General features: G+C 38.7%; 1 protein-coding gene across 4 annotated transcripts in view; it reads right to left on the reverse strand.

Annotated features, from left to right (window-relative positions):
- The window catches only part of l1camb (L1 cell adhesion molecule, paralog b), a 60,634-nt gene that overhangs the window by 15,918 nt on the left and 27,419 nt on the right, over positions 1-17,297 (reverse strand). For 3 of the 4 annotated variants that reach the window (XM_053642655.1, XM_053642652.1, XM_053642653.1), the window contains exons 3-17: positions 13,523-13,625; positions 10,849-11,018; positions 10,525-10,653; positions 10,211-10,381; positions 9,926-10,037; positions 9,511-9,695; positions 7,263-7,394; positions 6,922-7,065; positions 5,709-5,820; positions 5,140-5,300; positions 4,851-5,010; positions 4,521-4,648; positions 4,160-4,261; positions 3,709-3,909; positions 3,312-3,382 (exon numbers count right to left, since the gene is read on the reverse strand). In XM_053642655.1, the coding sequence (XP_053498630.1) occupies positions 3,312-3,382; positions 3,709-3,909; positions 4,160-4,261; positions 4,521-4,648; positions 4,851-5,010; positions 5,140-5,300; positions 5,709-5,820; positions 6,922-7,065; positions 7,263-7,394; positions 9,511-9,695; positions 9,926-10,037; positions 10,211-10,381; positions 10,525-10,653; positions 10,849-11,018; positions 13,523-13,625 (2,081 nt within the window). Of the gene's footprint in view, positions 1-3,311; positions 3,383-3,708; positions 3,910-4,159; positions 4,262-4,520; positions 4,649-4,850; positions 5,011-5,139; positions 5,301-5,708; positions 5,821-6,921; positions 7,066-7,262; positions 7,395-9,510; positions 9,696-9,925; positions 10,038-10,210; positions 10,382-10,524; positions 10,654-10,848; positions 11,019-13,522; positions 13,626-14,643 lie in introns of all 4 variants that reach the window. The other variant, XM_053642656.1, reaches the window with a different exon arrangement.

Below are 17,297 nucleotides of genomic sequence, written 5' to 3' on the forward strand. Positions count from 1 at the left end.
GGACAAGCAAACATGTGATCCTCTTTAGAAACAGCGCCTATTAATAAAGTTGATACACTTGAGGAATAGTTTTTCAATCATTTATTCAACTGAAATATCAATAGATGTGATATTCTTCTGTGGAATAAGTAAGTACACCCTTGGCCTTAGAAGCTAGTATTGCCCCCTTTAGTAGAAAAAACTTCTTGTAGGCGTTTTGCGCAATTGTCCACCAGTCTCTGATGTCGGATTGGTGGAATTTTTGACCACTCTTCCATGCAGTATTCTTTCAGTTGCAGGATGTTTGAGGGTTTACAACATTTCAATGGAATTCAAATCTGTGCTTTGACTAGGCCATTCCATAACCCAAAATTTCTTCTTTTTGAGCCATTCCTTGCTGGATTTGCTAGTGTGCTTAGGATCATTATCCTGTTGAAAGGTCCACTTTCGGTTCAACCTCAACTTTCAGACAGATGGCCTAAGGTTATCTTCAAGCACTCTTTGAAACGATGCAGAAATCAGATTTGAATCAATGATTGCAAGCTGTCCAGTCCCTGAGGAAACGAAGCAACCCCAAACCATAACATTTCCACCACCGTGTGTCACAGTTGGTATGAGGTGCTTCTCCTGAAAACTTGTCTTTGGTCTGCGCCAAACATGTCTGCTGTTACTGTGGCAAAACAACTCTATCTTTGATTCGTCTGTCCAGAGCACATTATTCCAAAAGGCCTGGTCTTTGCCTACATGCTTATTGGAAAACTGTAGTCTTGCATAGGCTTTTTCCTGGCACGCCTCCCATGCAGGTCAAATTTGTGCAATCTCTTTCTGATTGAAGAAGCATGCACTTTGACACCAATGCTAGCAAGACTTACTAGCAGATCCTGTGATGAAATTTCGGGGGTTCTTGGCGACTTTTTTTTGCATCAGACAGTCTGCTCTTGGGCTGAATTTGCTGGGACGGCTAGACCCGGACAAATTGCAGTTTGAAATCTGCACCACTTGTAGATGATTTTCCTTACGGTGGAATGATGTATTTCAAATCATTTGTAGAGCTTTTTAAATCCCTTGCCAGAATTATAGGCATCCATGACCTTTTCTCTGAAGGCCTTACAGAACTCTTTAGATCTTGGCATGATGACACCACACACCTCAATAGCAAAGGGAACACCAGACGCTAGATATGAGAGGGGTATAAATAAGACAGGTTCCACCTGCACTCCCTAAGCAGGTTCTAATCACTGGCACCCAATCTTGAACACCCGATTCCAATTATATGGATTTGAAGGTGTGATAAATGTAGGGGTGTACTTACTTTTTCCATGTGACTGATCAGCTGTTTGTTAATTTATATTGTGAAAACGACTACAAAATCTTTGCTTGTCCAAATATGTCAAAAAAGTATTAAAAAAAACACTGCTGTGGTCATCACTATCCTCTTGCAGTAAGACTAGTTGGATGGCAAAGACAGTGCTAGTAGTACCTCAAAAGTAATTGGAATCAGAAAATAACTATTGACCATGCCAAAAGAGTTGAAAAGGAAACGTTTTAAGTGAGGAAATGAAGGGTTCAATTCTGGCTTCGCTGGCAGAGGGATAAGGTGAGTGTCATGTCGCTTCCATCCTTAAAATTTCAAAGACGGCAGTTCATAAGAACAAGGTCAAGCAGCAGACATTGGGGACAACAAAGCTACAGACCGACAGACGTCGAACACAACTCTCCACTGACCGGGATGACTGCCAACTCATTCGAACGTCACTTTAAAATTGTAGGATGACATCACGTGACCTACAAAAAGAATGGCAAATGGCAGCTGGGGTGAAATGCATGACGAGGACGGTTCGGAACAGGCTCCTAGGGGCAGGGCTGAAGTCGTGCAAAGCTAGAAAAAAACCCTTCATCTCATCAATGAGAAGCAAAGAAGAGACTGAGGTTTGCAAAAGACCATAAGGATTGGACCGTAGAGGACTGGAGTAAGGTCATCTTCTCTGATGAGTCCAATTTTCAGCTTTTCCCAACACCTGGTCTTCTAATGGTTAGACGGAGACCTGGACAGGCCTACAAGCCACAGTGTCTCGCACCCACTGTGACATTTGGTGGAGGATCTGTGATTATCTGGGGGTGCTTCAGCAAGGCTAGAATCAGGCAGATTTGTCTTTGCGAAGGACGCATGAATCAAGCCACGTACACTGTGGTCCTCGAATAAAACTTGCTTCCGTCTGCTCTGATGTTCCCCAACTCTGAGGATTGTTTCTTTTTTTTCCCAGCAGGACAATGCTCCATGCCACACAGGCAGGTCAATCAAGGTGTGGATGGAGGACCACCAGATCAAGACCCTGGCATGGCCAGTTCAATCTCTAGACCTGAACCCCATTGAAAACCTCTGGAATGTGATCAAGAGGAAGCTGGACGGTCACAAGCCTTGTAACAAAGCCGAGCTGCTTGAATTTTTGCACCGGGAGCGACATAAAGTCACCCAACGTCAACGTGAAAGACTGGTGGACAGCATGCAAAGACGCATGAAAGCTGTGATTGAAAATCAGGGTTATTCCACCAAATATTGATTTCTGAACTCTTCCTAAGTTATAACATTATTCGAGGTCTGACAACAATGCATCCTTTTTGTTAGTTTGACCAGTTGTCATTTTCTGTAAATAAATGACAAGATATGTATTCGGAATTTTGGTGAAATGCGGTAAAAAAATAAAACAAAACGCATACCTATAAATAGTAAAACCAGAGAAACATCATCATTTTGCAGTGGTCTCAATTATTTTCCAGAGTATAGTAAATATGTTGACATATTGTTGTTTATTACAGTTAGAGATCAGGCAGCAGCTTTAGATTCTCTAGTTTCTTCTCATAATTGATGAGAATAGCTTAACTAAAGTATCCAGAAGATTTGCTTCCACCTACATTAAGTCATACCCTCACTGGCCACTTTATTAGGAACACCAGTGCACCTGCTCATTCATGCAAATAATCCAACAATCATGTGACAGCAGCGCAATGCATGAAATCATGCAGATACAGGTCAAGAGCTTTAGTTAATGTGCACATCAAACATTTTGAACATTTCTAGAGTCTCTAGACTCAGAATGAACACAATACATGAGCCAAACATTGAGTTGGAGGAACAAGAACAAGAATCTGAGGCTACAGTGGGCACTTGCTCACCAAAACTGGATTGGAAATTTTTGTTTTTGTTTTTAATCCTGTGAATATTAACAGAAGCACTTGATCTGTCTCTGTGAGGTTTTATCCATGTTTTTGGCTGGTTGGATAATAAAGTTAGTTGTTAGTGTTAGTGTAGAGGATATTCCATCACTCCATACCTCCCATGTGATGGTCATAGTTTCTGGATCAGTAGATTCACTCCTCACTTTCTCCGGGTTCATGTCAGGTGCTGCAAAAAACAGGGCGATAATTAATGGACCTTGTATGATGTCTTCTTTTAAAGGGAGCATAGCAATGAACAGCTACTGTTAGCTACCTCGGAATGTTTTGTTAGTTTGACTTTCAGTACATGTGAGCAATGTTAAGAAAATCGCGAGGTGGCAGAAGTCCATTCTGAACTCTACTTAATAATTAACCTCCTTTTTGTATTTATAGATCAACACACGCGGTTCTCTTTTTTACATTTAGCTAGTTAATGCGTATGTGAGACGTACTAGTTCATAGTATGTGACAGTATTCATCATATACATCATGATCAGGTGATGATGCGGTTACCTGCAGGAGGTGTGGTGTACGACTCAGACGGCTTGCTGAAGTCACTCGGACCGATCTCATTGATCGCCGCCACTTTGAAGTGGTACGTGCAGAAGGGAAGTAGAGAAATCTCCAGGTGATGGATTTCAGCAGGAACACGCTTCAGCTCCTTCCACATCGCTGCTTCTAAGGGCGGTTCTTCTAGCATCTCAATCACAAACTCTACAGGAGCAGAGCGAGAGACTCGTCAGGCTTCACACACTAATTTTTTATTACGCTTATTTAATTAGTCTAAAAATTCTGCCACCTTACATGTGATATCATCTCAGTACACAATCACAAAAATAAAAAAAAAATAAAAAAAAATTAAAAGCTTAAAATAAAAAGCATAAAAGCTTTTTAATTTGTCGTAACTGTAATTCTAGTCAATGCCACAGAAACAGATCATTATATCAGTATAGAAGTGAATTACCGAACACAGGGCTGTTGTTGTCGTCTCCGGGGCTCCAGGACAGAGTGACGCTGCGATTCGCCTTCTCATCCAGCTTCAGTGAGTGAGGACGTTCAGGCTTATCTACAGGGGGAAGGATAATACTCACTCATTCACTCAATGTCCTACCCATACACTCACTCCTTCACTCAGTCTCCTACCCATACACTCACTCATTCACTGTCTCCTACCCATACACTCACTCCTTCACTCAGTCTCCTACCCATACACTCACTCCTTCACTTATTCACTCATTCACTTACCCATACATTCATTCCCTCCCTCCCTCCCTCCCTCCCTCCCTCCCTCATTTAATTGAATTAGATAGTAGAGAGATTCTCACGGATCACAGTCAGTGATCCAGTGGTCATATCACTGTCCAAGCGGGTGATGACCTCACAGCTGTAGGGTCCAGCATCTTCAAGGGTGATGTCAGTGATCCACAGTGATCCATTTTCAAACACTGTGTATCTGCCAATCACATGACCAAACAGATCATTAAATGTGGCACTGAAAATCTATGCATTAAGCCCAGAGTTAGTAATTAGTTGATGAAAACACTAAGTATTTTGCTTAAATAGAAGCGGAATTAATTTTCCAAAAACACCCAACACGTTCGTTCCTGTAGAAGAAGAGAATGAGAGCGAGACAGAGAGAAAGTGAAAGTGTTTACTTGTCGTCTGGAGATAATGTTGTGATTTTTTGTCCTTTTTTCCTCCACTGGATTAAGGGCTTAGAGAATCGATTGTCCACTTCGTACCTGCACGGCCAAACCAACGAATTTCCATGTTTTACCCGGAGGTCATGAAGAGGGGACACGATCCGAGTCCTGTCTGCACAGAGAGACAGCAAAAAGAAAATGAAGAAGAGAAACAAGTATGAAGACAGATAAGATGATAAATAGAAAGAAGGTGAGTGAGTGTGTGTGTGTGTGTGTGTGTGTGTGTGTGTGTGTGACTTACTCAGCACCACCAGCAGTGCAGTAATGGATATGTTAGTCTTTTTGATTGAACACAGGTACGTTCCTGCATCATCGTAGCTCACGTTGGTGATGTGTAACGTGCCGTTGGTCATCTGTGACATCCTCGGGTTGGACAGAACCGAACCGAACTCTTCACTCTCCCTGAAGAGCGCAACAACACATACGTGTGTATAAATAATAAACACCATTACACACACACACCCACGTGTGTATAAATAATAAACACCATTACACACACACACGTGTGTATAAATAATAAATACCATTACACACCCACCTGTATAAATAATAAACACCATTACACACACGTGTGTATAAATAATAAATACCATTACACATGTGTGTATTAATAATAAACACCACTACAGTCACACACGTGTGTCTAAACAATAAACACCATTACACACACGTGTGTGTAAACAATAAACGCTCTTCACTCTACTTAAACACGACAGCATTAAATAATAAAGACTTCATAATTTCATTATTGTGTCATTGCGTATGAGAATGAACACACCGACGGTTAAGAGACAGAGACAGAAAACTGACCAGCTGATTTGGGGTCGTGGAGAACCGAAAGAACTGCAGTACAGAGATGCCATGGATCCCTCCATCAACTTATACACTCTTCTGTCATCAGTCAGAATCTGAGGGGGCAGTTCTGAGAGAGAGAGAGAGAGAGAGAGAGAGGGAGAGAGTGAGAGAGAGGGAGTGTAAGAGAGAGAGAGAGGGAGAGAGAGAGGGAGAGAGAGAGAGAGAGAGAAAGAGAGAGAGAGTGAGTGAGAGAGAGAGAGAGAGAGAGAGAGAGAGCTCTATCAGGAAAAATTCAAGCACATCTCCACAGATAGTGCTGTACATGAACATGGAATAATAAAAAAGAGGAAAAACAAAAGAAAGAATGAAATTAGGGAAAAAAATGAGACAAAGAAATTATATTAGTTAAAATATAGAATTATAAAAAAGAAATAAATAACAAAAAATAACAAAAACAAAAAGAAAGAAAGAAGAAAGTAATTGGGAAAAATGAAATTGAGAAAAATAATTTAGAAAGGTTAAAATATAGAATTAAAAGAGAAAAAAAACAAAAAGAAAGAAAGAAAGAAAGATAGAAAGAAATTGGATCGCAAAAGGGGAAAATAAGAAAGATAGAATTAAAAATTTAAAAAGGAACGAATGAAAACTAAAGAAAGAAAGAAATAACAAAGGAAGGGAAAAGAAAGAAAAAAGAAAAGAGGACGATAAACAAGATGAGCAATGTAGAATTATATATATAAAAAAAGAGACAGATAAGCAATAATCAAAGAATGAAAGAATGAATGAAAACAAAAGAAAGAAAGGAAGGAAGGATAAAAGAAAGAAAGAAAGAAATGAGGAAAAATGAAAATGAGAAAATTTGTTAACATATAGTTAAAAGTTAAAACATAGAATTATAAAAAAAATAACTTGAAAACAAAAAGAAAGAAAGAAAGAAAGACAGCAACGGGACAGCAAACGGTGAAAATAGGAAAGATAGAATTTAAAAATGAAAAAAAAAGCATGAATGAAAGGTCGTCATTTGTACACGGACCATGAAAGAAAAAGAAAGAAACAAAGAAAGAAAGGAAAAAAAAAGAGAAAATGAAAGAAAACAGTAAATGAGATGAGTGATACGGAACGATAAAAACAGAAAGATAAGTAGTAAAGAAAGAATGAATGAAAACAACAGAAAGAAAGAAAGAAAGAAAGAAAGAAAGACACAGAGCGGTACAGAGTAGTGACTGACCGACGACGTGGATGTAGGTGTTCAGGATGGCCGTGCCGTGTTTATTGGAGGCCTCACACTGATAGACAGCCGTGTCAGATAACTGAACATCAATCAGGATTAAAGTCCCGCCTTTTACAGTGCGCCTGGTATCAGGACTCGTTTCTGACCGCGACACAGAGGAGAGACATCTCCACGTTATTTACTGTCATAGAAAATGAATCAACACCTTCTGACCAATCACAATCAAGAATTCAACTGCACTGTGGAATAAAATATAATCATGTAAGAAAGAAATAAGAGAAAGCAAGTGTGTATGTGTGTGTGTGTGTGTGTGTGTGTGTGTGTGTGTGTGTGTGTACCAGAGATGGCCACTCCATTAATCTTCCATACAATGTGTGGTGTAGGAATGCCGTCAGCATGACAGTCCAGTCTGACCGTCTCGCTCGGTGAGTATAGGGAGCTCTTAGGCTGCTTCGTCCAATAAGGAGCAGCTGGACACAAACAACAACCAATCAAAATCAGCCAAAAGATGTTCGGCGTCTCACATTGGCTTTAGTCAGAACTTTTTGCATTGCTTCCTGGATTGTGTGTGATTCATTTATTTATTTTGTTTGTGAGTGAATGCAAAAACATTTTGAGGGCGGGAATTCAACACTATTGCACGAGAATGTAACACTACTACGAGGGAATGCAAAAATTGTCGCGGCACTATCGCAAGGACGCAAAAAATAGTTTTACAAAAAGAAATCACTGAGTTCAGTATCAGACTTCTGTCAGGTTTTTTTTTTTTTTTTTTTAACATTCTGAAACTTTTCCACCTTAAGCATTCACATTTACAATCCCCTCTGAAAGTATCGGAACAGCAAGGCCAATTCTATTGATTTCGCTATACACTGACTACATTTGGGTTTGAGACTGAAAGATGAACATGAGTCAGCAGTTTAGATTTTCATCTGTCGTGTCTTCATATTTACATCTAGATGTGTTAAAAAAAAGAAACTTAAAACATGGCACCATCGGTGGCAGACTACTCCATTTTTAGGTGAGCAAAAGTATAGGAACAGATAGTCTTAAAGTAAATAAAAGTAAAATAACACTTAATATTTGGTTGCATATCCGTTGCTTGCAATAACTGCATCAAGCCTGAGACTCGCTGACATCACCAAATTGTTGCATTGTTCTTGGCCAGTCTAAAACCTCTTTTCCCCTGATGAAGTTCCGCCCAGTTAGATTGGATGCATTTCTCTATAAACTTCTGAATTCATTCTGCTGCTACCATCATGACTTCCATCATCAATAAAGATTAGTGAGAATGTTCCAGAAGCAGCCATGCAAGCCCACGCCATGGCACTACCTCCACCATGTTTCACAGATGAGCATCTATGTTTTGGATCATGAGCAGATCCATTTTTAATCCATACGTTGGCCTTTCCATCACTTTATAGAGGTTAAGAACTTTTGTGGCACATCTCTGTAGTTCTTTGCGAATTCCAATCTGGTTTTCTGATTCTTACTGCTGATGAGTGGTTTTGCATCTTGTGGTACGGCCGCTATATTTCTGCTCTCAAAATCTTCTTCGAATAGTGGCTTGTGATGCCTTCACCCCTGCCCTTTGGAGGTTGTTGGTGATGTCACTAACTGTTGTTTTGGGGTTTTTCTTCACAGCTCATGTTTCGGTCATGAACTGCTGTTGTTTTCCTTGGCCGACCCATTCCATTCCACGTCTGGTTGTTAGTACCTCAGTGGTTTCTTTCTTTTTCAGGACCAACAGTTCCAAATTGTTGTATTGGCTATACCCAATGCTTGTGCAATGGCTCTGATGGACTTTCCCTCTTTTCTCAGCTTCAGAATGACGTGCTTTTCTCCTATAGACAGCTCTCTGGTCTTCATGTTGGTTTTTTCTTCTTTTTCTAACAACAAATGCAGTCTTCACAAGTGAAACCCAGGGCTGAAACCAAGAGCACTGTAGACATCCAGAGCTATTTATTCTTTAAGAAATTAATTTAACACGAAACACCTGAGCAGCAAGAAACTCCGGTCACAAGTTCCAAATATTTCCAAATATTTCCAAATATTCACTTGGAAAGTGGGTGGGTTCAAATAACAGGTGCCATGTTCTAAGTTGTTTAACACATCTAGATGTAAATATAAGGAAATGAATGCGGAAATTCTGATCTATTGTCTCATTTTCATCTTTTGACCTGGAACCTAAATGTCTTCAATGTATAGCGAACACAATAGAATTGGCCTTGGTGTTCCAATACTTTCAGCAGGGACTGTACATTTATGGCATTCGGCAGACGCCCTTATCCGGAACGGCGTACATTTATCTCGTTTATACAACTGAGCGGTTGAGGGTTAAGGGCCTTGCTCAAGAGCCCAGCCGTGCTGGGATTTAAACTCACAAACTTCCGATCAGTAGTCCGACATCTTGACCAGTGAGCTACCACTGCACCTTAAACAAGTATAAACACTTTTTTTTTGTGATATTTAGGAGTATTCTTTTTATTTTCAAGCTTTCTCATTTTTTTTATTTCCAATTTTCAAAATTCGTGTAGACTTAGATGGAAAACGCAATAGTGTATGTATGTAAGTGTGTCTAATTACCCTCCACGGTGACCGTGTACGAGTGTTTTGCTTGTCCCATTATATTCGAGGCCGTGCAGGTGTACTCTCCATCATCACTCTCCGAGATTGAAGTGAACTCCAGCCACCGGCCGAAGCGCTCCTCAGTTGCTTTAGTGGAGGAAAACGAAGCGTCTTTCCTTTCCCACTTGATCGAGGGAGTTGGCCTAGTGCACAAAAATCACACACACACACACACACACACACACACAAAACCCGAGAGAATAAAGTTTGTCAGTTTGGATCTTTGCTGTTTTCCAGCTTCTTCCATATCTTCTATATTTTCTTGAGGAAACTAGGATGGACACAGGAAGCACCACTAAAAACATCACGAAAGCTACATTTCCTACAGTTTACACATAGCGTAACATCTCCCACCATACAATTTCATACTTACAGCCCGTATGGAATACACTCCAGGATGAGAGTCTGGCCTCGGAGGGCAAAATAATTGGTGTGTGTGCCCTTGGGTTGGTGGAGACCGGGATGTCTGTTCACCACCTCATTGGCTTAAAAAAATAAAATAAAAATAAAATAAAGTACTGTACTTAAATATTAAGCTTAAGATTCATTTTTGTTTCATAAATAAACTACAATTTGGGGTAAAAAAATAAATAAATAAAAAATGACAATTCCAGTTTTGGGGTTTAGTACTGAGAAGTGTAATTTGAGTGTTACTCACAGGGAATAACATGGAGAAAAACTGGATCTGTGGATAAAATGGTTCTGGCTTCGACGTACTGGGTGTAGCAGGTGTAATCGTCTCTGGTGTTGCTGATCAGCACATTGGCGAAGTACAGATTACCATTCAGGCCAATAGTGACGCGTTCACTTTGCTTAATATGCATCAGTTCTGAGGAGAAACGCAGCAAGGTTGTTATGCTAGCACGGTCAATCTTGCGATCGTGCTAATCTATAGTCATAATCATGAGCTCTGGGACATCAGGGTGGTTAGTAACTTTAACAGTTAGGCAGGAAATGACGCAATTGACTCACTCTTGTCCATCCAGTGGATGTTAGCTTTCACTGTGCTGTTTGGAATATTACATTGTAGCTCCACACTTTCACCCTCAATGACGTTCACCCTCTTCACCACCCTCTTGTCCTTTACTGAGACTGGAATGGCTGCAGGAGTAGAATAGAAATTGGCTTGAAATTTTTCCCACTTTAGCTAAGCGCTTGTAACTTCTAAGCGCATTACGTTGAATAGATAACTGAGGGAAAGAAAAGGTGTGTACAAAATGCTAGTCAGATCATGCTAACAGGTGCAAAGAGGCCGTGTGACGGAGACAGAAAAGTTGAGGAAATAGACAAACTCACGCTCAGTGATGAGTTCTATCAGGCCCGATTCAGCCGTCCCGAGCTCGTTTGACGCGTAGCAGCGATACGTCCCCTGGTAAAATTTCAGTTCTTCATTTGGGTCGGCTATAAAATTTCCCGACCCGTTCCTTTCCTCCTTGATCAGTACGCCATCTTTCACCCATCGAAAACTGGACACAAGGTCAGAGTGTGAGGAAGGAGAATGAGTACACTACCAAAAACTGGCCTTATCTTTACTTCTTTAGTTTTGCTAATGCAGCTAACAGGCGTAGGAAGCTAACAGGTTAACTTCAGGTTAATTACATCCTTATATTATTACAAACTCGCCGCATAAGACATTAACACCACTTGTACACTATTTAATACAAACGCAGAATCAGAAGTGAAATATCTACATAGAAATTAAATTGGAACTACAGTGGGGTCCAAAAACGCCGGGACCACTAACGCTAACTTTTTGCGTTCTTGTCTAATTTAATCAACATTTTCATTACAGATTGTATTATAGACAATAATCTGTTGAAAAGTTCTCTCAAATCTTTATACAATCTTTCTATTTTTATTTATTTTATTTTTATCTTTCTATTTGATGTACAACGGAATTAGCATGGCCAATATGACCAATTTAAAATCCGAATTTAAATAGCGACCTAGATACAAGTGAAGGATCTTAAATACTCAACAGATTGAAATTTTTCTCAATTTCTGTCTCAATTTCCGCCCCATTTTCTCCCCGATTTGGCCACCTGCCAACTCCCACCCACCATTTACTCCCCTATTACAGTGGTTTTCAAAGTGGGGGCCACCAGGGGGCGCCAGGGGGCCTAAACAATTTGGTGTGAAAAATAAATAAATACATGATTTTTTTTACATGATTTTTTTTTCAGACAACCACACACACACACACACACACACACAATCAATTCCTAATGTAATGTAATGTAAAGATGTAATTATTAATAAAAAAAAAAGGGGGATATATTCATAAGTCTGTATTTTAATGTGTTTTAAAGACATCTTGCAAAAAAAGGGGGCCTCAGTCAAATGTTAATGCCATTTGGGGGGCCTTACCCTGGAAAAGTTTGGGAACCCCTACCCTATTATACAACAAGGCATGTAAATAGAAAATGCCTGTTGTTATGCCATGAATGTAGGATTAGCATCGCTGTGGTTTACGTAACTAATGTATATTTTGGCAAACAGAACCAACTAAGTTCATTAGTTCACGACGTCCGAGAGTGTGTTTGAGACACCGAATAACTCAACAATGCCGTTTGAACTGGCACGGGAGTGTAATCATGTATTAAATGTTAAGGAATTTGCAAACGGCTGTGAAGCGCTGGAGGCTATAATCTTCTTTTACTTTTTAACAGTATGAGCTTCATAGCTCCAGTTAAACCACACACTTTAATGAGCCACATTTGGAGCAGATTTTGGTTTGCGGTCCATTGTTTTTGCCATTGAGTTCTTGCAAAAAAATGTATTCTTTCATTGCACTCGAATGTATTTGGGAAGGATGTGTTTTTCATGAAATGGCACGACATGGGAAAAGCATGACTGAACTGCAGTTCACACAACACACAATGGCGTATCTGTTGCACGGAAATGATCTGCAGCTATCAGTGCGGCTGGAAGTCTGGAGTGTAGGAGGTTCACAGGAGTAAATTCAGATTAATAGCCGGCTGTTTAATTTAATAAACAGCCTTCCGTGCAGGCTTTTGGCTCGGCTCAGTCTCTGATAAGGAAATTCAGAGCCACGAGAAGAGATGTCAACAGTAAATAAAGCATCTGTCTACCGGCTGAAAAGCTTTCCAGCGGTTGTTTGTAAGCACAGGCGTTTTTATGTGAGTCTACTTCATGTGGAAGCCCGAGTCAAAGCTTTTAGCCAAAGTAACTTCCTCTTAATCATGCTAATAGAAATAAATCGCGGTGGATATAGCTGAATTTTTCAAAATTTATTTATTTATTTATTTATTTTTAAAATGTTGGTGTTTCTAGCACGGCACTGCCGATCTGTTCATTCCGACTGGTCTGATTTTTTAATTTTATTTTTCAATAACAGCAGCTCCGACAGTAGTGCAGCTGGCGAGAGAAGAGAGAGAAAGGAGAAGAGACTAGGAGAAAGGGAAGACGAGAAATGAGTTGGGAAGAAAAGAGAAGGAAAAATAGAAGGAATGAGAAGAGAAATAAAGAGAAAATGTAGAGAAATCTTAGTCTCGTAGGACTAAATAGAGTTGATTGTGTTGCATGTTTATGTCAATTTTCTCTCTCTGAGCTCTGAACTTCAGCTCTATAAACACTCTTAACTCTATAAACACTCTTATTTTATTTGCATCAGAATATATCTGCTAGAGTGACAGAGCATGGAGTGTCTTTGCTCCTGGTAATGCATGGCTGTGATGTTTTCAGGATTCAAACTTTCAAATCTCCTGGTGATGTTTGGTTTTTATAGTATTTCATATATTTCATATACATTTTTAAACGCTTAAAAATCTAAATAAAAACACACAGACTTCATAAAAACAGAATTTTTTCCTTCTGGCACGATATATATATATATATATATATATATATATATATATATATATATATATATATATATATATATATATATGTTGTTTTAACAGAGAGGGTGTGTTTTGTGGTTATTTGTTGTTGCTCGGTGAGGACTCACGTGGGTTTGGGTTTGCCGCTAGCTTCGCACCTCAGAGAGACGTCATCGGTGTAGAAGGCGGTGTACGACTGCGACTGTAGTGTGATCAGTGGAGGCTCTTTCACTGCGCGCACACACACACACACCAGTACGATTACAGCCGTATACATCGTTAAATATCGGAATAGAAAAACGGGCTTTGTGTATATAATGAGTCTTCATTAATCACATATACATTACAGCACAGTGAAAGTCTTTTCTTCGTATACCCCAGCATGTTAGGAAGTTGGGGTCAGAGAGCAGGGTCAGCCATGATACAGCGCCCCCTGGAGCAGAGAGGGTTAAAGGCCTTGCTCAAGGGCCCAACAGTGGCAGCTTGGCAGTGCTGGGGCTTGTACCCACGACCTTCCGAACAGTAACCCAAAGCCTTAACTGCTAAGTATAGCACTGCCCCCTATCCTAACCCTAATGGAGTAGGGGTGGGCGATATGACAAACGATCATTTCAACGATGCACGATGTGTTTCATGGTATTCAGGTTTGCTCACAAACTGCCAGTGATACAGTAATGTTGCCTTAAAAAAAACTGTAAATCAATAATCTTTTTGTTCATTATTAATAAACACATTTATAATAATAATTGATTTTATTAATTTAAATTTGTACATTTAAAAATGTTTAATGAAACATTTTTAGTTAATAAATTTATTTATTTACATTTTATTTATTTATAAAAAATAAATGTAAATATTATTAATTTTAACATCAAATCCAGCCAGTTTGAAATTATTTTTAAAACTTATTTTTATTCAATTTCTTTAACCCTTTGGAGTATAAGAATTTTTTTTTTTAATTTGCCAAAGATTAAGTATACGTATGTGTGTATATATATATATATATATATATATATATATATATAAACCTATGTGTAAATGACTTTATCCACAATGACTCAGAAAAGTGTATTGCTGTTGTTGTTGTTTACTTTTTATTGTCCCCCTTAAGGGACTTAATTGATCACAATATCGATATTATATGGTCATATCGCCCAACCCTAAGCTGGACAGTTTGATTCAAAAAGCAAAAAAATAGACGTTGAAGTGAGACTTTGAGAGAAAAAAAAAGAAAAAGAAGTACACTCACGGTCAGAAATGTTATCTGTCATTCCAGCGGGTGCCAGAAGGAAGGAATAGAGAAAGAAAACATGAAGAAAGAGAAGATTACATAAATCATTCCCATACCGTGTAGCAGAGCAGAACGGATACCGACATAACCCACACAGACGAGTGGAGTGCAGGAATGGAGTCGGTAAGAGATGTTAGTCATGAAGCATTAGTAACACACATGCTATTACATATTACACTCTCATGTCACCATTATTATTAATATTATCACAACGTTATATTCACTCAAATAAACCATGACAGCTTGTTAAGTATTAAGCATGTCTAGACATCTTTCCTTCTTTCTTTCAAACTTGAATTTGAGAAATAATCTGTGTAGAAATCCAAGGCTGCTATGTAACCCTGTTGGAATTAGACACGGCGCGATACCGCTGTTTTCTTTTCCGATACCGATACAGATACTGAAACCTCGAGTGTCAGCCGATATCCAGACCCATGTAATAGTTTTCTTTAAAAACTACTACTAAGGTTTAAAATGTTTTTTTTTTTTTTTTTTTTTTTTTGTATCGGAAGCACTTTCACACAAAAATCACATTGGAAATATAGTAAATATAATAAAATCTGGAGTATAAATGTAATAAAACCAATCCTAAAAAATGAAAGAAAGAAAGAAAGAAAGAAAGAAAAAAAACGTGTGTCTTTATATTCAAAATATTTCCAGAATCCAAAAATTTATTTAATTTCCAAATCCAATTCCAATTGTTGCCACTTGTTACAGGATATGATACAGTATATTGTGTTTTCCCCAGTATCCATTCACCATTTTGTTCCTGGTAGCAGCCTGACGCTGATACTGGGTATACTGGGTACTGATACTGCGTATTGGATTAGTGCCATATCTCGTTGGAATGTAACCACGACAACAAGTAAGTAATAAGTAATAAGTAAGTAATAACACACTATGTGTTTGGGTGTTTGTATGATTTTCCTATAACGGCACGGTCCGACGTGTGTTATTCTGCTCGTACCACAGCGAGTCCACGTTTCATGTATTAATGAATGACGCCTTGCACGTTTTACAGGAATGTTTCGGAAACGTCTCCCAACAAACAAAACATCACCACATCAATGATTCTAATCTCTGTAATCTGTTTACGATTAGATGTGGAGTGTCTGCCGTATAATTCCTCGAACGAGCTGTTACTATAGAAACGAGGACTTATTAAAACGAGTGCGTTCATAGAAATCTATATGCAGTACTATGCAAAAATAACGCACAAATTCTGACCAATCAGATTCGAGAATTCGAGCGTGCTGTGGTATGAGCATGAACGGTGATTTAGGGTTATCCTGTATCCGCTATATAGTTCTAAGAAAATTCCATTAGATGTGATGCCATTTTGAAACCTCAGTTAGCTTCACTTAGCATGCTAAGTGTAATTATGACGTAATAACACAAGCACAAGCACATGGCAGGGAAATGTCAAGATTCCTGACTGTTTTGTCTGATTTCTACGGTCACTGTGAAATCACATTATCCATGTAAATGTGGATGTTTGCCACCTGGTAAGCAGGTAAGTGTTATATCTTCTAGAATGGAATTACAGTTGTAAAAAAGCATGTGGAAAATAACGTGCGGAAATATAAGGGAAAATGTCTGCAATGACACGTTTTTCTTACTTTCAGTGTGAAAAAAAAATGTAACTATACTGTTAGAGAAGCCTAGCGTCTTTGTTTTGCTTCAAGCAGTCGTCTATTTGCACGTATATCGTGACAAATAATAGTAATGACGTGTGCTGTTAATCGATCTCTGTTATAACATGTAAAACTGGAACATGAAAGGAGTATTCTAAAAGCGACTCATGTAAACACCTTAATCAGAATATTGTCTTATTCAGAATAAGGTCGATAATTAGATTACTGCTGTCCGTGTACACACCTTAATCAGAATATTGTCTTATTCAGAATAAGGTCGATCATTAGATTACTGCTGTCCGTGTAAACACCTTAATCAGAATAAGGTTGATAATTAGATTACTGCTGTCCGTGTAAACACCTTAATCAGAATATTGTCTTATTCAGAATAAGGTCGATAATTAGATTACTGCTGTCCATGTAAACACCTTAATCAGAATATTGTCTTATTCAGAATAAGGTCGATCATTAGATTACTGCTGTCCATGTAAACACCTTAATCAGAATATTGTCTTATTCAGAATAAGGTCGATCATTAGATTACTGCTGTCCATGTAAACACCTCAATCAGAATATTGTCTTATTCAGAATAAGGTCGATCATTAGATTACTGCTGTCCATGTAAACACCTCAATCAGAATATTGTCTTATTCAGAATAAGGTCGATCATTAGATTACTGCTGTCCATGTAAACACCTTAATCAGAATATTGTCTTATTCAGAATAAGGTCGATCATTAGATTACCGCTGTCCGTGTAAACGTACTGACTTAATGATTCCGTAACTACAAAGTGAGGAAATTTAAGTCATGACCAGACAACCGGTCATATGGAATTTGAGTGGTTTATTAAAACTTGTGTGAGAGCTTATGTTGATTGTAATTTATTAAAGGGTAAAATGAAAAGTAAAAAAAAGTTTTCTTCCTCTCAGGTCTAACATCATCATAGTTTTATTTTTTTAAACTGCGCATTTTAACCA

Source organism: Ictalurus furcatus, chromosome 15, assembly GCF_023375685.1.
Source record: "Ictalurus furcatus strain D&B chromosome 15, Billie_1.0, whole genome shotgun sequence".
Taxonomy (NCBI): Eukaryota; Metazoa; Chordata; class Actinopteri; order Siluriformes; family Ictaluridae; genus Ictalurus; species Ictalurus furcatus.